General features: G+C 39.7%; 1 protein-coding gene across 1 annotated transcript in view; it reads left to right on the top strand.

Moving 5' to 3' along the window:
- The window catches only part of CPNE4 (copine 4), a 531,957-nt gene that overhangs the window by 458,532 nt on the left and 51,015 nt on the right, over positions 1 to 22,410 (top strand). Inside the window, exons 10-11 of the mRNA XM_003265221.4 lie at positions 15,284 to 15,382; positions 21,165 to 21,251. Coding sequence (XP_003265269.1) covers positions 15,284 to 15,382; positions 21,165 to 21,251 — 186 coding nt within the window. The remainder of the gene's footprint in view (positions 1 to 15,283; positions 15,383 to 21,164; positions 21,252 to 22,410) is intronic.

Below are 22,410 nucleotides of genomic sequence, written 5' to 3' on the forward strand. Positions count from 1 at the left end.
GGATTTGAAAGGCAAATCTTTTCAGAATGCTAAGACTCTTTCTTCAAAATGCCTGTCTCCTCATGGCATCTCTCCAATGTGAGATGTGGACAGATTTCTGTTTTGTTTCACAGCACATATGGCGGATACTGTGTCTCAGCCTCTTGAGCTCTGGAACTAGCACAGCCTTTCCGTCTTATAACCCTGAGGTTGTAAGGTTATGAAGTTACAAATTATGTACCTAACCTAAATTCTAAATAAAATATGGATTTCTATATCAGTTCCTACTGATACTCTAAAACATTTGAAGACATTTATTACTTACTTAGCATTTGTGAAAAGTGCTCCAAGATTCTTGCATAAAAAGTCCATCACATTTTGCTTTTGTTCACTCATTCATTCATCCAAGCAACACTTATTGAGTCCCTATTAGGTGCCCACTTTAATTTTTCATTTTTTCCACGTATAATTAATGTCTATTTTTATCAGACTGTAAAATTTATACAGGTAGAGATTAGTCCATCTATCTTCCCATCTTTATTGCTGTTTAAATTGCACTTATGTATCTTTTCTGTTGTTCTTCTACATACTGCACCTATATCATTTCCCAATACAGTGTAGGTACTCAATAAAGACTTGATAATGAATGAAAATAAACCATCAAATAGGATTGCTTCCTGCTATGAAACAGATCCAACTCATCCAAAGTAGGTCTAGAAAATACAGACAGGTGGAGATAGAAGTCATAGAGACAGAGAGTCCAAAACCCAAAAAAAAAATTGTAAAGGAGAGACCCCTATCATTTCAGAACTTTTTATAGTAGTGCTTCATCAGATGTTAAAAGTAGTATGCATCATACCTCAACAGCCAACTGGTCTATTCTGTATTATTGAGCATCTATGCATTAACTAGGAATTGTGTTCATATTTGCAATTCACATAATAAAGTTTCCTGAATCCAACCAACCATCAGTCCCCAAATAAAATAACTGTTTCTCACATAGATATTACATCTGTAAATTTGGTAGAAGAGAGTGGTACAGGTCGAACCAGTGCAAAATGACTCTGATAATGAAGACAGAGTTCTCATTGAAAGCCTGGGGCATAAATCACTGTCAAAGCCTGTCTCTTTACTCTGTCCACACAACCATGGGAGTTTCAGTCCTCCTAAGGAGTAGTGAGGTGTGAAGTTAAAAGGTTTGTACAAGCATTTGGGAGCCTCTGAGGCTTATCTGAGCTAACCAAGCCTCCCAAGGCCATAAATCTCCAATGAAAGCTTCCAAGAGTGACATATTTCTTGTGGAATGTCCCCTAGCTTGGCTGCAATCCAGAAGAGCAGAGATGTGTGACCTGACAAGATAAAGCCAACATACCCATTGCCCTTCCATCCCCTCCTGGGCATTTCTTAGTCTGGCTTTTGCGAGTGTAGTAACATTTTAGGACTGTATTTGCCTACTTCCAGCAATACTGCATTGAATTATCTTAAGGAAACAGGATGGCCCTTGATTGTTGTTTTCTCTCTATGGATGGGTTTTCTGTTGTTGTTGCTGTTGAATTGAAGAATACAGTGGGAGCCAGGATATAATTGCTACCATAGTCACAGACCACAGACTCCTGGGTATTCTGTGTAGTGTTTCTGAATATGTCCAGAGACCACATGCATCCAAATTAGCAAGTTGCTTGCTTCAAAGGCAGATTCTTGTAACCCATTCCAGACAAGTTAATCAGAATCTCTGGAGGTAAGGCCTGGAAATCTGAAATTTAACAACTCTTCTTAGGTGTACTAAATTATTAGGCATAAAAACTTTTTATTTTGGTTCCTCCAATGCAAATTAGTGTTTTAACAGATGAGGACTGAGGCCCACAGGAATAGAATGATCTGCCCAACGTTTCACAGCTGGTACACTGGGACCTAAGTCTGTGCCTTCCCAGGTCTGTCCTTGATTCTCTACAACATCTTCCGCATCTCCTAGGGCATTCACCAAAGCATAGCACAAGTCCTATAAAGAAATGCTTTGAGATACTTGCACCATCTCTGGGGCATGTAATCTGAGGGAAGAGGACAGCCTTAACTGGACAGATTACATTCCAATTCTGTGCAGGTTATCATGTAAACAAGAGAGCAGAGAAAGTATCTCTACACCATCCAGTTGTCCCTTCAGGCTCCCAGCATATTTTCCTGCTCTACCTGTCCTTACCTTATGCTTAGAAGACGGTCTGATATTAGTAATTTGTTCTTCTGTATAAATAGGATAAAGAAATGTTATACTTGCATATGTTGTTTACCAGGTACTACCAGGTTTTTATTTGCTCTTGGAAGCCTTCCCTGACTATCTGCAGTGAACACTCCCAGACAACCCTTGGTGCAACCCTCCATTTTTGCCACCTCCACTGCATCACTATTATTTATTTGCACATCCATCACCTGCACTATATCATCAGCATCTTGAGGGATGAAGCTGTCTTTTATTTTTATATTCTCTTGCCAGCTCAATTCCTAGTCTATTGTAGTTGATAAAAAAAATGTGTGTGTGTACACGTGTGTTTGTGCATATAATAAATCCTTGCAACAATCGGGCAAATAGAACAAAAAGTAATTCCCACCATAGAGATGAATGAACTTGGTAGCCAAAGGCAAAGTGATATGAGGATGATTACATAGTTGTCCGGTGAAACAGAGGAGATTTGAATTGGATTCTGAATGACCCCGAGAATGCTGCTGTTTCCGCCATACCAGAGCACTACCAAGTTCCCTTTCACCATCAAAGTGTTCTCTCTCCTGAAAGTATTGACTTCTTTAACCAATTCTCTGATTTTGGAAAAGGAAGTTTTGCCCCATTAACGAAAATGTAGTGTATTAATGAAAACGCAAAATGTAAACTGAGAACCGATTTAGAAGAAAAATAAAAAGTAGCAAAGTCCGCAGCCAAAGAGTCTAGAATCAGATAGAGAGCAAGATATAAGGAGCACATAGAGGTAAATGGTGCGACAAAGTCTGTAAAAGAAGTTTATGCTTTGAGATGCTGCTTTTACTAAATATATGGTCTGAGTTTCAGGATTAGAGGAAGCCTCATTAGTCTTGACACACGGTGCTAACAAGGAAGGTGGTATAACCCCAAGATAGCACAGAGCACCCCACGCAGAGGTTATGCCCTAGATGTTCCATGTTTCCTCTCAAGGCTGGGGTCAGAGTGGGAGAATAGGCTAGGCAGGGAAAATGAGTGGTGGATGACTGTGCACAAACTCATTTACATGGCCTGTACCTGGTAGTATGCCCAATATTTAGAATAGATCTTAAAACAAAGACTGGTGGAAAGACCTGCATTTTACTTGGTCTTGCTCCATCAAGTAAAGCAGACTTCTGATTCCCCTCCCCCTTTAAAGTTAACCCTTCAATCATTTCCTTGCAAATTTCAAACAGGTCTTTGGACACGTTCATCTACAGGTCACTTGGCTACTTCATGGCATGGATCATGCCATACCCTTCTCCTATGCATCATCTCCTGTTTGTACTACCCTTGAGGCTAATAATAGCTAAGGGCCCTTCTTCACTTTCATTGTATTAGAAGCTCACATGAAGCATTAACCCATAAACCAGGGAGAGTCATGTTACATGGATCCGAAAAATTCCAGCACCATTTCCTCTCTTTGCTGTTGCCTTGGTGCACGGATACCTTAGTGTGTGAATATCAATGCCATCTATGGCTGCTGGACATCCCAGATGCTGATACTTCTACCATCCTTTCACCCTTAGCCCCCAAGAAACAACCCAACTGCCTAGAGATCTAGATCAACCCTCAGGATGCCCAAAACTGGATTTCTGGGGCTCTTGTTTCATCAAAATCACTTCCTCTGTTCTCTTGACCCATGTCATTATATTCCTTGCTGTTTGGGGAAAAAATACTCTTTAAAGCTGGCTTTTTACTTATAGCCACCTCCCTAGAACTGAGACATGAGTCTATGGGGACGGAGCCTGGGGACAAACCTTAGTAATTGTCACCAGACTTTGCTCAGCTTTGCCTCACCCCTCCAGCATCCAGTTCTTTTTTTCCTGGACCCATCTTGCCAGCATACTTTCACCTCACCTTAGGTTGAGTCCATCAGAAGATACTCAGGCCCTTGTACAGACAGAGTTTCACTGTCCTGCCCACCAGTCTAGCCAAGGTGAATCCCAGGGATGAACATGACTGAGGCCTCAGCCCAGATCACCACTTCTGGAATTATATCTATGTAATTTTGATTTAAGAAACTCTCTCCTTCATTTAGGTCCTACATATGGCCATCTTATAGGGTCCGCCCTCTCCTAGGAAGAGTTCTATTTCATTCTATTTGGCATTCTGCACTGCCAAATTCAGAAGTCCAAATCAAAGTGTTCATGTTGTAAACGAAAGGGTTTCTTTTACTCCCATCCTAGCAGCTAGGTTGATGTCAGAGGGTTGTTGTCAAGTCTACAGTGAGAAGAAAACAATAAAATTAAGGGACAATAATCAAGGGAACTTGACCCCTCTTCCCATGTACACAACTGGCCAAAATCTGCCCATATTCAGGTCACAACCTCCCGACAAGCTGAGATATATATTTGGTATTATTTTCACAGATGTTTACAGTCCTGTACAAACCATTAAACTAATTTTGTGTCAAATGTTGTCACTGAATTTTTAAAGAAATACATCATTCCAAATACTAAATTATGGATCAAATTCTCATAAATCCCTAATAATTGGTGGACGTAATTATATGTATTTGCCTAAAAGCTCCATAAAATGATAGAGTATTGCTTGACTTCCTAAAAGCTACAGTTAGAAGACTGGTCCAGACTGAGTGATATGAGAACACAGTTTGCTTTTACATTTCTGACCCAATTAGCCTTTCATTTTGATGGTCTGGATTTAAAATTCATTTTGTAAATAAACCCAGTGAGGCTCCTCCTCAATTGACCAAAGTGGTCAATTTTTTTTTGGGGGGGGGTAATTTTAAAGAGTGTCTATTATCAAAGAGAAATTTTAAAACATATATATTTATACCATGTGGTTAGACATCCTTCAATTAGTTGGTTAAAAAAAAAAAGAAGGAAAAAGGAAAAAGTGCCATTGGAAAGGTACATAGCAGAAGTAAACTACGAAGATATGTGGTATAGTGAAAAGGACCCAGGATGTGAAGAAATAAAGCCAGATTCATAGCCTAATTCAAGCCTTGCTAGCTCTGTGTTTTGGAATAAATCACCTTCAGTTGCTTTATTGTATTTCAGGATCATCATCTACAAAAAATGGACCCTCCCATCTCATGGATTTCTGGTGAGGATCACCATGAGACAATAAACAAGTGACTTTTAGTTGTCAAAGGGATATAATGATACCTAACAAAAGAAAACAAAGAAACAAAGGGAGTATTTATTGTTCATCAGGTATTGATAGTTAACAATTTTATTGCTTTAATATAATTATCCCAGGCTTTGGAACAAAGATTGTAAAAAAGATAAAGATGCAATGCCACATAACTGGAGAATTTTGGACAGGATCTCAGACAGCACTCATTCCAATTCTCATTTCCAGATACATATTTTATAGAGTAGGAAACTGAGGCATAGAGGAGTTGAGAAGCTTTCCCAAGGTCTCACAGCATTATCCTGAGAGCTTGAAATAGAACTCAGGTCTCCTGCTCTCCAGCTCCCAGCAACCTCTACAATCCCTAAAGCTGTTTCTAGAATCCCATCTCTTCGATCCTGTGACTACAACCCATGTCAACAACCATTAAAGCATATTATTCAGTTTGATTGCCTCCTTTAATAGTTAACCAGTTTATTAAAATACCTTCCCTTCCCCTTGCAGTGCAGAGACAGGGCCAAATACTCAGAGAATTGTCATAGACTCAACTCAGGGAGAAAGGCCTTTTTTGTTTGTTTGCTCATCAAACATTTATCTGGTTTCTTGTGCCCCAAAACTGTGCTAACCTTGATAAAAATCTCAGTGATCAGAAGTCCTTCAAGTGGTGGATATACTCACAAGCCACTGATTACCATGTAATTAGCAATGTGTTAAAGCAAATATAAATGGATTACATAGAAGCTTAGAGCATGGTATGACTAAGGAGCCAGGATAAATTTGACAGAGATTTCTACTTTACCTGGAAAAATGATAAGTTGTGACATTAAAAAAATAAAAATTTTAAAGCCAAGAGAAAAAGAACATATTTCCTTTAACTATGAGAATTGTGCACTGATCAGCAGCAGTTACGTTATTTGATTATCACAGTTTGGACAGCTGGTTTCTGCCCACCAAAAACTGAATCAGATTCAGATCATTTGAACTCTGATGTCAAAGTCAGTCATATTTTCAAAACCCTGGATATTCTTTTTTTTAATTATTATTATACTTTAAGTTCTGGGTTACATGTGCAGAAAGTGCAGTTTTGTTACATAGGTATACACATGCTATGGTGGTTTGCTGCACCCATCAACCCGTCATCTACATTAGGTATTTCTCCTAATGTTATCCCTCTCCTAGCACCCCCCGCCCCCCGACAGGCCCCGGTGTGTGATGTTCCCCTCCCTGTGTCCATGTGTCCTCATTGTTCAACTCCTACTTATGAGTGAGAACATGCAGTGTTTGGTTTTCTGATCTTGGATATTCTATAAGAGCAGTAGTTGGTTAACCCCTCTGTTCTTAGTTTCCTCATCTGTTCAGTAGGGATGATAATAATAATGTCTCACTGAGAGGATTACTGTGAAGATTAATGAGTTGGAGCATGACAAATGCTTACAACACCTGGGACAAAGTGAGTGTTCAATAAATATTGACGTTTTGTTATGAGAGGACCAATTGAGTGTCACTGAAAACTCATTTCAGAATGTTACTACATGAAAACCAGGGAAGAGGTGAAGAAAGTTATATCAGTCAGAGTTCCTCCCAAGAAACAGAACCATGAGGATTTACATATATTAAGAGATTTATTGCAAGGAATTGGCTATTGTGGGTGGCTGGCTAGGCAAGTCCAAAATCTGTATATCAGGCCGTCAGGAAGGGCAGACTGGAAATTTTAGGGCAGGAGCTAAAAATCCTGTCCACAGGCAGAATTTATCCTTCAGAAAAGCCTCAGCACTGCTTTTAAGGCTTTTCAATTAATTGTATCAGGCCCATCCAGATTATTGAAAAAAATTTGCTTTACTTAATTTTTAATAGCTTTTTTGAAATATAATTGGTATATAAAGAATTGCACATACTTAATGTGCACAATTTGATGACTTTTGACATATGCAAACACCTGTGATACCATCACAAGCTGACTGACATATCCAACACCTCCAAAAGTTTCCTTGTATCAATTTACTTATTTATTTGTTTGTTTGTTAGAACACTTAACATGAGATCTACTCACGTAACAAATTGTGAAGTGCACAATACTATACTGTTCACTACAAGTACTATGTTGTATATTACCTCTCTAGAACTTATTCATCTAATATGACTAAAACTTCGTACTTATTAAACAACAACTCCCCAGTTCCCCACCTTCCAGCCCCTGGCAACTTCTATTGTATTCTCTGCTTCCATCAGTTTGACTATTGTACGTGCTTCATTTAAGTGGAATCATGCAGTATTTGTCCTTCTGTGACTGGTTTAGTTCACTTAACACAGCGTTCTCCACACTCACCCCTGATATGGTTTGGATATTCATCCCTTCCAAATCTCATGTTGAAACGTGATTCCCAATGTTAGAGATGGGGCTTGGTGGGAGGTGTTTGGGTCACAGGGGTGGAGTCTTCCTGAATAGCTTGGTGCCCTTCTTGCTGTAATGAGTGAGTGTGTGTGCATTTTTAAAAATAATAGCCACCTTAGCAGGTGTAAGGTGGTATCTCACTGGAGTTTGATTTGTATTTTTCTGATAATTAATGATGCCAAGCACCTTCGTATACACCTGTTGGCCATTTGTATGCCTTCTATGAGAAATGCCTATCCAAGTCTTATGTCAATTTTTTTAATTGAGTTTTTTGTTTGTTTTGCTATTAAGTTGTGGGAGTTTCTTGTTTATTTAGACAATTAAACCTTTATGAGATACATGGTTTGGAAATATTTTATGCCATTCCATAGGTTGCCTGTTAATTCTGTTGATTATTTCCTTTCTGTGCAGAAGCTTTTTAGTTTGATGTAGTCCTACCTGTCTATTTTTGCTTTTATTACCTGTGCTTTTATCATTATATCCAATAAATAATTGCCAAGACCATTGTCAAGACTTTATCCTTATGCATTCTTCTAGGAGCTTTATAGTTTCAAGTTTTATGTTTCAGTCTTTAATCCATTTTGAGCTGATTTTTGTGTGTGATATAAGGTATAGGTCTAATTTCATTTTTTATGTGAATATCCAGTTTTCCCAATACAGTTTGTTGAAGATCTATCATTTCCCCATTGTGTATTATTGACACCCTTCTCAAAGTTCAGTTGAATATATATGCATAGTTTTAGTTTTGGCCTCTCTATTCTGTTCTATTGGTCTATTTGCCTATCTTTATGCCAATAAACAGTATTTTAATTATTGTAGCTTTGTAATGTATTTTAAAATCAGGAAATGTGATGCCACCAGATTTGTTCTTCTTTCTCAAGATCATTTTGGCTATTCTGGGTTGTCAAAATTTAATACAATTTCATGATAAAATCACTTAACAAACTAGGTATAGAAGAAATGTACCTTAATATAATAAAGACCATCTATGACAAGCTCACAGCTAACATCATACTCAATAGTAAAAAAAATTAAAAGCTTTTCCTCTAAGATCAGGAAGAAGACAAGTATGCCAGCTCTCGTCATTTCTATTTAACATAGTCCTGGAAGGCCAGGCAGGCGTGGTGGCTCACGCCTCTAATCCCAGCACTTTAGAAGTCCGAGGCGGGCAGATTACGAGGTCAAGAGATTGAGACCATCCTGGCCAACATGGTGAAACCCCATCTCTACTAAAAAACAAAAACAAACAAACAAACAAAAAAACAATTAGCTGTGCATGGTGGTGTGTGACTGTAATCCCAGCTACTCGGGAGGCTGAGGCAGGAGAACCGCTTGAACCCAGGAGGCAGAGGTTGCAGTGAGCCGAGATCATGCCACTGCACTCCAGCCTGGCAAGAGAGCAGGACTCCGTCAAAAAACAAAACAAAACAAACAAACAAACAAAAATCTATAGTCCTGGAAATTCTAGCCAGAGCAATTAGGGAAGATAAAATAAAAGGCAAACAAATCAGAAAGAAGAAGTAAAGTTATCTCTGTTTACAAATGATATAATCCTATATATACAAAACTCTAATGGCTTCATGAAAATAAACTGTTAGATCTAATAAAGTAATTCAGGATAAAATAAAGTTGCAGGATACAAAATCAATATATAAGAATTAGTAACCTTTCTATATATTTACAATGAACCATCTGAAAAGGAAATTAAGAAAATACTTCCGTTTACAATAGTATCAAGAACAGTAAAATACTTAGGGATAGACTTAACCAAAGAGTTGAAAGACCTACACTGAAAACTACAAAATATTGATGAAAGAAATCAAAGAATACACAAATAAATGGAAAGACCTTTCATGTTCATGAATTGAAAGACTTAATGTTCAAATGTCCATACTACAAAAGTAATCTATAGATTAGAAGTTATCTCCATTAAAATCTCGAAGGCATTTTTTGCAGACATGGAAAAAGCAATCCTAAAATTCATATGGAACCACAAAACCTTCTTTACTTTAAAGTAAACTGATTATAAAATGTTTAACCACATATATAAAATAGATTGTTGTTTGATTGAATAACTGGGAACTGTTAGCCAGATAGCCTTGTTGACACATGAAGCTGACCATCACAAAAAGCTAGTGTACAATAAGTTGGCATAGCACATTTCTTTTAATGGGTTCAAGGCAATCGTAAAACAAGAGTAGGAGGGAGGAACCCGATCCCTCAGACCCACTTATCCATGCATTCTACAGACAAAGCTGAGGACTCCAGGGACAATGCACAGACTACTTGCCTTTGCATCCTTTTGTGTGGCAACAGCGAGCAGGTTCTTCCTCTGTATTGTTTGGTGTGCTCACTAAACCTTAGAGGATTCTAGCAGTTTACAGTTTCAGTCAAAGAATGGGGATTTTACACAGAGCAGACTCATGAGAACTTGATTCTAAGTTCCTGCTTCTATTAAGAGGTAGCATGGCATAACAACAACAAATATATATATACAAATGTATATCAGCTATGTATATATATATCTATATATACATATCTATACATATCTATATATATGTATATCAGCTATGACATTAGACACCTGGGTTCAGATCCACTTTTGTCACTTACCAGGTGTCTAGTCAAGTCACATTCCCTCTCCAAGCCTGTAAATGGCACCTGTGAATGGCAGTTAACCTGTAAATAGTAATAATATTGTCATGTCATGGTTATTGTAAAGAATTAAAGACCATAAACACAAATGGCCTGGGTTTATAAAAGATGCTCAGTTAAGACAAGCTATGATGCTTAACTTCCTTTATTTCAAGGATTACCTAGTGTTAGTTGTGTAGTTTCAGAAAAGTTCCTTCCTTCATCTTTCTGTGCCTAAGTTTCCTCAACTGTAAAACAAGCATACAATAAGTTGTTCTGTGGATTAAGGGAGTTAATACGTATGAAGTGCTCTGAACAATGTCTGGCGCGTAGTACACACTATATACTCTTTAACTATTAGAATTTGTGTTTCTGTGGTAGTGATGAAATGAAGGAAGTATGAAAACCGGATTTTAGTTCACCCTGTACTGGGTGAACTGACAGAAGTCACTTATCTGTCATCAATTTTTTCTGTAAAAGGAGGGGGTTAATTAGACCATCTGTCAAGCTCATGAATTTTTAAAGATATTATACCTAAACTGCTCTGTGAGATGTAAGAACCTGAGAAGGTTTTCTGGCTTGTAGATAGTTTTGAGGTGTTGTGCTCTCACAGATGTGTCAAGGCCTTCTTATTGATTCACACCAAGGACTCTGCCTCTGTCTCAGTTTTTCTGCAGGGTGGTTGATCTGTTTACTTTTCACCAAGATGCGTTCCTCTGTCAGCTGCATCAGAGCTGTCATAAGCCAGCTTCATGCCAGGGAGAGAAGGAAAGACAGTGTTTTTATTTGTCTGCTTCACTGTGTCTTTCTTCCTTTGGGATCCCTTCTCAGAAAGGTCAAAATAAAATTCTGCAACTGCCCTGATGAGGAATGCTAGCTGATTGAAGAAAGGGGCCCCTGTAAGCAGCACTGCCTGCTGCTGAGAGGCCCCTGATGGAGTTCTGTCAAGCCTGACTCATCCTCCAGCTCAGGGAGGCCTGCTGGTCACTCCCTTTCTGCCCCAGCCAGAGAGCACATTGCAAACATCTTAAAGACTTGAGGTTGGCAGCTTAAGGGGAAACAGTAATTCACCAAAGCATGATGGAAAATCGAATGGAGGGCAAAGAAGGGGTGAATGGGATGTGTGCCCTGTCCCCTAAAGAAGTGAACTCCTGCTCTTTCCCATTTCAGGGGAGTGTTAAAAAAAAGTTCCTCCCACTTCTTTTCTTCTATTTGCTTCTGCCTCCTTTGCCTTTTTATTTGCTCCTTTCAAAGGTAAAAGAGTAAGTATCTGATGTCAAATGCAGGCATTCAGTGGGCTGTACTTACTATCAGGCAAAGTTATGAGCCTCAAATACAAGGTCCCAGGGACCACTCTTCTTCCTCTTTCTATGTCTAAGCCCAGCAAGGTTTCTTCTGCTCCTTTCTCCAGGTAAGGAGAGTGTGAATGCCAGGGTCAATAAGAAGGGGCTGGCACACAGAGAGAAAAACATCTGATTGTAACAGCAGATCAGTTCAGTGTTCTACAATGTGATGATCACAGTGCACATCCTGAGCGATTTTCCAAATGACTGAATCATTTATTTGTTCCACTGTTCATTGAAAAATGAGGTAGAACTTCATCCTACCTTGAATTAAAGGGGTTCCCATCACTCCTATCAAAGCTACATTGCACTGCATAGCATTTCAAGCAGAATGAGCTAAGCCTTTCGTTGACTTCATTTTGCATCCTTTGCAACTAGAACTAATCTTAGTATCTCTGAATTAGAAGAAAGTTCAAAAACATCCCACCAAATTTTCTATAACTCTCTGCTTGACTTTATACATTTTTTGCATGTGGTCCTGCAGTTTCTGCTTGAATATTTCCAGCAATAAAACACTTTTTAACAAACAGATTCTTTTGTTTGCTACAGGTATATTGGAAAATGCTTCCTTTGTTACTTCTTTGTAACCTCTTAAAATTCTGTTTTTCCTACTTTTGGAATCAGAAAAAAATAAATTGTAATGCCTATTCCTATGATAGTACTTTAAGTACTTGGATGGTTCTTAGACTAAGTTATGCTGCAGTAATCTCAGTGGCTGAAAACAACAAAGGTTTATTTCTTACCCACACATAGGTCATCTGAGAGTTCTGTACTACCCTCACTTAGGGACTCAGGTTGGCAGAAAAGCCACGGTATTTCCATGGAGCTCCACTGCTCCACAGTATTTCTGTAGAGTTCCACCCCTAGATTTACCTGTCAAGCTGTCTTTCCACAGTCCTGCTCCCCATTCAGTTCTCGGTCATTGCAGTGGGCCATCTCACACTGCTCTCTGCTCTGCTTTGTCCCCACAATATGGACACAGCCCCTCCCCTTTATTCTCCAAGTCACCATCAGCTTACTGATGTTATGGGTAGCAGATTTGCTGAAGTCTTGGGGTTAATGGAAGAAGGGCAAATTGGGAGAGGGGAATGGAGGGGCGACGTATATAAATAATCTCATCTTGAAAATTAGACATCACAGTTTCCAAAATTCCTTACCTGTCTCTCCCCTCCTCCCACCCCAAACTTGGGTCCATCTTCAGCCCTCTGAGGAAACCCACCCTAATTTCTTCTCAATTCTCATGTCTTGGTCCCACCTCTGTGTCTCTAGTTGTTATCAAAGAGAAAATTCAACTTGACCATTACCTTTTTCAGCAGAGAAATGTAGCTCCTTTTGTCTTAATCTCTTCCTATTCTTATTTATTCTAATGAATTCTCCTTCCTAACCAAAGGGCTTCTTAATATTTCTTAGGCAAAATAATTATCTGCCAAATCCTCCATATTTAAAAAGATAGCAGAAGCTGAGAAATTAGCTTTTCTTGATGTCTTGAAAAGGTCATTGCAAATGTTTTTCATTCCTACCGACCCCATTTTAGAGAAACTTTCAAAGACTCTAAGTGTGAGGGTTAATATTAGGGGTCAACCTGATTGGATTGAAGGATGCCTAGGCGGCTGGAAAAGTCTTGTTTCTGGGTATGTCTGTGAGGGTATTGCCAGAGGAGACTGCCATTTGAGTTAGTGGACTGAGAGAGGAAGACTCACCCTCAACATGGATAGGCACTATCCAATGGGCTGCTAGCACGGCTAGAACAAAGCGGGTGGAAGAAGGTGGTATAACCTTGCTTGCCTGACGAGTCTTCTGATTTCCTTCTTTTTCCCATGCCAGATGCTTCCTTCCACTCTTCCTGTCCTTGGACATCAGAATCCAGGTTCTTTGGCCTTTGGACTCTGGGACTTGTGTCAGTGGCTTCCTGGGGGCTCTCAGACCTTCAGCCACAGACTGAAGGCTGCACTGTCAGTTTCCCTGGTTTTGAGGCTTTCAGGCTTGAACTGAGCCACTACTGGCTTCCCAGCTTGCAGATGGCCTAACATGATGGGACTTTGCCTTGTAATTGTGTGAGCCAATTCTCCCCAGTAAATATCCTTTCATATATACATATATTCTATTAGTTCTGTCCCTCTGGAGAACCCTGACTAATACAGTAAGCATGGATCCTAAACGGTGAATTTGGGAGTACTGAGGGAGTCAGATCATGAAAGACCTTGGAAGACCTGCTAGCCTATATACATTTTGATTTTAAGCAGGGAATTAACATAATTAGTGAGTTATAAGGGGGATAGGAGTACAAGTGAGACAAGGAGACAAGCTGGGAGACTGCTGTAGTAATGCAGATGAGAAGGAGCAGTAGGAATAGAGAGAAGTGCTGGAGTCAAGCCATAGTTAGGAGACAGAATGAACAGGACCTGATGTGGGAGGGTGAGTGGAGAGAGGAATATCAGGAATGATGCCCAGTTTTCTGTTTGTAGCAACTGAATGAGTGTTGATGCAATTCACTGTGACAGAAAATAAATGAGTAGGAATAAATTTAGGGGAAAACGATGTTTCATTTTAGACAGATCATATTGTAGATCTGTGAGGCATCCTGCAGGATCTGGGAACAGATTACCAAGTCAGATTTTTCAGGCAAGACCGGCCAGTGGGATCTTCACCCTGAAGAAGAACTAAGCTGCCTCTTAGATCCCCAACATTCCAAGGAAAACCTCTGAGCAAAAGGTCCCCTTTGCTGCCTTCATCTTATTTGAGGTCTGAGCTTCTTTCCTGCAAATCTTTGGCTTAAGATGTAGAAATGATATCTAAAATGCTTAAGACTCCAATCCAGCCTCCACCCTGGGAATACATGGAGACCTCCTCTTCACTTAGATGTGTGACCAAGCACAGGGATTGCTGCTGATTCAGTCTAGTCACTCTAAAAAGTATCATTCGAGAGCTGAAGATTTAGCCCTTTTGTTAGAAGTGAATGGTTGCATCTTGTGTGTGACGGGTGCATAATATTTACCAGTGTGGTAAATATCTGGTATTGTCTGTGCACTATTTTCCAACCATTTTTCACATAGGTACGTTTAAAGATTTTTTGCCTTCCTAATAATTTTTGTTGTCATTGCTATTTTGCCTTCAGAAAAAAAATAGAAAAAGAAAAATGTGATTAATATGGCCCCATTCAAATCATGAAGTGGGAGCTGCCATTGTGAAAGCTATATACATGGACTCAGGCATCTAACGCCAATGTAAACCAGGGAGGCTATCTGCTATGCATAAAAGAGTACTGGAATTGGAAGCAGGGCACCTGCCTTCAAGTCCCAGGTTTTCATTCACTAGAAGGTCCCTTTGACAAGTCACTTATCTCCCTTGGGTCTTACTGGCCTTATCTGAAAAATGGGCAAATCATTGTAGTCACTGCTGCGTCACAGGGCCATTTGCAGATTGTGGCAAAAAGTCCAAGTAAAGGGCTATAGAAATCAGAATTACATCTCACATGCTCCAATCTTAGACTCCCAGGCTTTGGTTCCAGACCAAACATCTTTCATCTACTCTTTCTCATAAAGTTCACATTGCCTTCAGTTGCTGTGGCTACATTCTTAATTTTTTAAGAAAGATAATTGTTTTCTCTTACAGTGCATAGTATGGGACTGGGACTCCAATGGCAAGCATGACTTCATTGGAGAATTTACCTCGACATTCAAGGAGATGAGAGGAGCAATGGAAGGGAAACAGGTACGTGGTCAACCACTTTTGGTTTTGCCTCCAGTCTCTATGATGCATCCTTAGAACCCAGCTACAAATGAAACAGCGAGAGGCAAAACATCAATGTATGATTAAGTGTGATACGAAGGGAGCATGGTAGGATGTGAGTACCTAGATTCTAGAACTAGCCCAACCCAAAGCAATTGTGTGTCCTTGGACAAGACACTGACCCCAAACGTTACAGTTTCTCCATTAGTAAAACAGAAAGGATAGATGAGAGTATTTCTAACTTCCTTTAGCTGTGTAGCCTTGAAAAAGTGACTTAATCTCTCCATGCCTCATTTTGCTGGCCTAAAAATATAAGAGTGATAATTGTACCTACCTCATAGAATTCTGTGAAGATTAAATGAGACAATCCTAGGTGCTAGCAGAGCACCTAGCACATAGCTAGCATTTCCAAAATATCTGCTATTAACAGTAGTATTCCTTCTAGGTCTATATTTCCATGATTTGGTGACATTAATAATACTTTCATGCCTTGGAGAAATTATTTGAATCCTCCAAATTTTCATATGGGTACCAGGTTTTCTTCTAGTTCCATCATTTTACTCTTACACATTTGATGCCAAGACCTGTACACAAACACTACCACATCCCACTAAGACACATTGTCCCACACAGAAACCTAAACCCCTTCTGTGTTTCCCTCAGATACACACACTTCCATATCATATAATATCTAGACAGACAGACAGACAGACAGAGAGACAGAGAGACAGAAAGTCATCTGGGCCCAAATCATGCAACTTTTCCTTTTACCTGTTTATTGTTCACCTGCCCAATTTCCAGCTGAAATACCTCTTTGCCTGGGGGATTTCTCTATCTGCTGGAGCCTGTTTTATCCATGCCCAAAGCAAGCTAGAAGTGTGGAAGGAGATGTAACAGGAGGTAGCCCTCAACAAATAACTAATGGAAGTTGGGATATAAATACCCCAGCTCCCTTGCCCTTCAGTTAGAAAACTCTGAGGTGTGTGCTCTATACAGTTTCCCAGAGTTCCCCAGCAGGCCCTAGTTATCCACAGTGGTAACTGACTTGATAATGCACCCTTTCTGGGATGCCTCTTCTATCGAATTTCTCACTCCTCTATTCATGCTTCCTGGTATCACCTCCCAGATGGCCTACTTGCACTTATATTCTTGCCTCAAATTTGCTTCTTGGGGAACTCAACCCAAGACACCTGCCATTCTTACTCTGGAGTTCACTGTCCTCATGGAGCAGAAAGGAGTGAAAGCAGAGGGCTCAGTGCTTTTGAGAAAGTCTTTTTCTTTAGAGATAATACTCTGTGCCTGTTCTGGTCAGAAGTGCTAATTAGAGATGCCCCAACTCATTTTTCAACTTTCTCATATGTAAGGTCAGGATACAGTCAGACTGGATGGAAATGAACTCACATTTTTTTAGAGTCAGAAACTTAATCTGAATGAGACCATTTGTTGAACACATACCTTTGGTCTGGAAACTCAATGGAAACAATGACAGCTTTCCAATTAGCTCCTGCAAAACCTGCTGTAAATGCTCTGTTAGGTACACAGCATTACAAGAAACTTGTCAAACACACAGAGACCATCACCCACAAGCCAGGATGCAGAGTTTCAGAGCCACAGTTAAAACCAACACTAAATTATAAGCAAAGTCATTCCCAAGATAATAAGGAATATGGCTAGAGAATATTGCTCTATTGAATATGCAGAACTAGTCCTATTTAGCTGCTAAATCAATGACAGTATTCATACCACCTGCTAGAGTTCTAAAGAGTTTTATAAAGTTTTGCCTTATCTACTTCTATAAATAGAAATAGTCCAAGCAGTAAATACGGGAAATATTTCATCTTATTAATTAAATATTAAAAGTAAGAATGTAACACATATCATAAATGAAATATACCAAAACCTAATGCTTTCAAACAGAGAGAAATTGTTTAAGTTCCACTGAGGAAATGGACCATATGCTAATGTGCTTTTCTGTATCAGTGAGATACCAGAAAAACTTTAGTTTAACTACCCGGCCACCGTTTTGGTGTATTTATACAGTGGGAAATGTTCTCTTATTTATTGTTTCTACAATATTTATCGAGTAGCACCTAGCAAATTCCAAGCACTGTGACAGGCTCTAAATGTGCCATGACTAACAATGCTGACATGGTCCCTGCCCTTCTGAAGCTTACAGATTGGTGGGAGTCAGGATAGAATGTAAACACAAATTTAAAAAGTTAAAATGCAACTACAATTTGTGACAAATGCTATTACAAAACTAAACCAGTTTCATTATAAAAGTGTGCATATAGAAAAAATAATCTGACATTTAAGTTGAGGCCCCTTAAGGATTAAAAAGAAGCCAATATGTAATGAATGAGAGAAAAGCATTTGAAGTAAAAGGAATAGTAGTGCAAAGTACAGAGGCAGGGATGAGCTTGGTGTGATTGAGGACCTCGAAAAAGACCAGTGTATCTGAAGCAGAGAGTGAAAGAACCATTCATAGGATGTGGTCAGATATAGAGGCAGAGGCCAGGAAAAGCAGATTCTTCTAAATGTGATAAGAGCATGTGCAAGCTGTGCTTTCCTATACAGTAGCCACTAGCTACATGTGGCTATTTCAATTTAAATTAATTAAAATAAAATTAAATAACAAATTAAGTTCCTCAGTCATGCTAGCCACATTCCAAATACTCAATAGTCTCATGTGGCTGGTGGCTACTATATTGGATAGTGCAGATTCAGAATATTCCAGTTATTGAGAAAATTCTACTGGACAGTGCTGCAAAGTGTTCTAGCTAGAGAATGACATGATTGGTTTTAATTTTTTAAAATATTACTTTTGCTACTGTGTAGATAATTAAAGAGAGACAAGGGAGATCTGTTAGGAGGCTACCACTATAGATAAGAAGTGATAATGACTTGGGTTAAGGAAAGAGTCATAGAGATAGATAAACTGGAGAGACTTAAGACATATTTTGGAGATACGAGCTACAAGGTTTGTTGAAGGCTTGGATATAGGGAGTGAGGGAAGGAGGAAATGGTTGACTCAAGGATAGATTATTAAATGGTGCCATTTCCTGAGGTAAGGAAGAATTGTGGTAGGGAGGTCCAGTTTATGAGGAAGTTTTCAAAATTTTGTTTCAAAAACTGGTACTCAGAGGAGAGGTTTACCTGTAAATATATTTTAGGAGCCATCAACTAAGAGAGGACATTTAAAATCAAGAGAATGGATGAGTACACCTAGGGAGAGGAGACTGAAGAGAGGGTCGAATCCTGAGGAATCTCAGTATGTAGCATCAGAGAAAAAAAGAGGAGAGAGAATCTTCCAACTTTCCTTTTCCTGTGGGAGTTATGATTCTATAGGTACAGGGTAAATTCTTAATTAACCTTGATTAATTCTTGAAAAAATTTATAAGCATCCTTAGTTTGGGTGGCCAAAGGGGATACTTGCAAGAATAGGAGAGCTACTCCAAGACCTTCTAGAAGAGGGCATTGTGGTTAAAAGTGCAGGCTTTGGAATGAGACTGATGTGGGTGTGAATCCCAGGTCTACCAGTTACTACCTGTATGACCTGGGAAAGTTCGTTCTCTTCTCTGAGCCTCATCTTCCATCTGTCAAAGTGGGCTGTGGGGAGAGTTAAATGGGATTGGGAAAGTAAAGTGCATATCCCATAGTTATATGCCAACTTCATCCCAAGACAGATGCAAACTATTTAGATCTGGTCCATCAGGACCCCCTACCCACCTCACAAGCACAAGGACCCCAAGTATCTACGGGTTTGATTCAACTTCCTTGGAGCCCTCTCCTGACTAAGCCAACCCATACTTGCTCATCTTAGCCTGAAAAGGAAGTGAGTAGACTTTTCATGGATGATCACTATAATTTTTAATAGAATTCAAAATCTTTAACTCAATATATCCTGCTTGATGGAAGAAATTGAGATTAATAGAAATCATTGAGAATGACAAAAAATGGCACAGCTAATTTTAGTTTCTTTCTTTCCAACTGTTAGGTAAATCCCTAAGCCAACTGTTTTACTGAAATATTAGAGGAAGCTTTGGGGCAAAAGACAATATCAGTTTTGACAGGTTTGGGAGGAACTTGGGCTCTTTTGTCCAGAAATACTAAATCTACTTTGAGATGGACTATAATTCTTGTTTATCAAGTTCTACCCACTTGGAGAGTAAATGAGAAGAAAATCTGAGGGAGGAAAGAAAGACAACATTCATCATGGACAGATTAGGAGATTAGGCCTTTAAATGACAAAAACAAGGCTAGGGGTCTGATTTTAGATTCTGCTTTGAAGGTTTTCTTCTTTCTTTCACCCAAGAATTCCATTATTTTGAAGGAGTTATAGAGGACTCTTCACTGGTGTAAGATCTCCCTCTTCCAAATCCTATGTAGTTGCCCAGTCCTGCTGGCACCCTCCAGTGATGAGAAACTACAGTATCAGTTATCTGTTGCTGAGTGAAAAAATTAGCCCAAAACTTCCTGGCTGAAAACAACAATCACTATGTACTCAACATTCGCTGGGTTGGCAATTTTGGCTGAATTCTTCTCTGCTTCACATAGTGCCCCACGTGGTGCCAACAGAACTCACTCGTGCATTTGTGCCTCAGCAGCCAGGATGGCCAGGATATTTCTCCAGGTATACTTTTATCCTCCTGGAGACCATTGTAGGCTTTTTAATATGGCCCTGAAAACTTCCCAGAAGCAAGAGAGGAGCCAGCCCCAATACACAGGCGCTTTTCAAGCCTCTGCTTATATCACATTTGTTAATGTCCCATTGGCCAAAATGAGTCATGTGACTAAATGCCTCATCACTGTGGGAGGGAGCTACACAAATGCATGGACACTGAGAGGAACAGATTATCGGAGGCCACTGCTATATCAGCCTATCCATTTGCACCTGCCTCAGAAACTACTTCATTTTCAGACACTTCTAATTCTCAGGTAGTGAAATTTTGTCTCTTGAGTAGAAATCCAGAGATTCAGCTTTCATAGGTTGGTGGGCAGGAACATTCAACAACTCTTGGATATTTGATTCACAATTGATTTTGTCCCATTAAATCTTCTGCAGGCTGGAGACCTATTCCCCTTAGTTCCCAGCTGACTCCTCAATTCCCAGCCACTCCTGTAGCTCTGATCTTATCCTTCAAAAAGGCCCCTTTGGAGATCTACTGTGTCACTTTTGGGACATAAGCCAATCCATTATTTTAGTTCTCCATGAAGTTCTATGTAAATTTATTATTGTCCCTACTAAATTTCTCTAGCCAGCATTCACTATTTCTAACCTTTTGAGTCAATTCTCGGGCAGTAAGACTTAGTACTTGGTCATCACTCAACTGTACTCCTGCAGATTTCTTCTTCCCTGTACTGCTTTATTTGACCATATTAATAGTAAGCATTGACATGTGCCAAGCCCTGTTCTAAAATTATTAAAAGGGTTAATCAGTCTTCACAATAATCCTATGAGATAGAGTATAATTATAAGCTCCATTTTGCAGAGAAGATATCCAAGACATAGAGCAATCAAGTAACTTGCCAAAAGTTACATAGCAGGGAAGCAGAGTTGCTGGGGTTCAAACCTAGAAGTCCAACAGTGAGTCTCACTCTCAACCACTCCCCCTATTGCTCCTCTAGATGCAAGAGTTACCACCTAGAGACTATTTGTCAGCCCTCCAGTTCAGTTTGTCCTCAGCAGCACCTAGGAGCTTGGCCTTATTGAAAGACTCAGCTTTTTCCTGAACAGATTCTCATGCTATGACCCTTCTTTCAGGTGCAGTGGGAGTGCATCAATCCCAAGTACAAAGCCAAGAAAAAGAATTACAAGAACTCAGGCACTGTGATTCTGAATCTGTGCAAGGTATGTACACAACCCTCTCTTCCAGGAGTATGAAGCTAGGGCTATCTGAGAGGAAGAGTTCAGGTGGTGTGGTCAGAGAAAATATCAAAAAGATGTGATCTTTTAAAACAAAAATAAAAAAGTCATGTATTAAAGAACATGAAATGAGAAATGTAAGCATGGGTGGTCGTGGAGCTGTGGCAGTGCAGTGTCACTGTTTTCTCCCCAGGGACAGTCCTGCCCCAAAGACAGGAGAGTTCTACTGATAGGTTATGATCATCTCTGCCCAGAGCAGTGCTAGAGGGAGATCTCCAAATGGGGAAGCCAACATTTCTAGAACACCTACTATGTGCCCTTCACAGTGTCCAGTGGTTTTTTTGTTTTGTTTTGTTTTATTTTGGTTTTGTTTGTTTGCTTTGTTTTGAGACAGAGTCTTGCTCTGTCACCCAGGCTGGAGTGCAGTGGTGCGATATCGGCTCACTGCAACCTCTGCCTCCCAGGTTCAAGTGATTCTCCTGCCTCAGCCTCCCAACTAGCTGGGACTACAGGTGCCCGCCACCACGCCCAGCTAATTTTTTGTATTTTTAGTAGAGATGGGGTTTCACCATGTTAGCCAGGATGGTCTCGATCTCCTGACCTCTTGATCCGCCTGCCTCGGCCTCCCAAAGTCCTGGGATTACAAGCGTGAGCCACCGCACCCGGCCTGTCCAGTGTTTTATATGTGGTACCTTACTCATACTGAAAGCGTACCATAAAAACAAGACAACAGGCAAAGATTAAAGGGCTTACGAATTCCTTCCAGAGGGGCTACAACTTTGCAGAGAATCACATGTGCTAATAATTAAACTTCCTAACTCAAATCTGGGAGTGATGCTGCCACTAGTTGAATACTTACTATGCAACAATAACTATAATAAACTCTGTTTAACTCTTACCACAACCCTGAGATGTCTACTTTCAATTGAGGTTATGTACCTAGCTCAGAGTCACACAAGTAGTAAATTTAAGAGCTGAGATTTTAACCCACGTGTCTGTGACTCCACCATACAGGACTCAATTGCTATCCAGATGATGGATGTGTGTGCATGTTGTGTGTGTGTGTGTGTGTGTATATACAGGCATACATATATGTGTATATGTATATGTATATGTATATGGGCCTATGTCAGGGATATTTTGG

Source organism: Nomascus leucogenys, chromosome 8 (genome assembly GCF_006542625.1).
Source record: "Nomascus leucogenys isolate Asia chromosome 8, Asia_NLE_v1, whole genome shotgun sequence".
Taxonomy (NCBI): Eukaryota; Metazoa; Chordata; class Mammalia; order Primates; family Hylobatidae; genus Nomascus; species Nomascus leucogenys.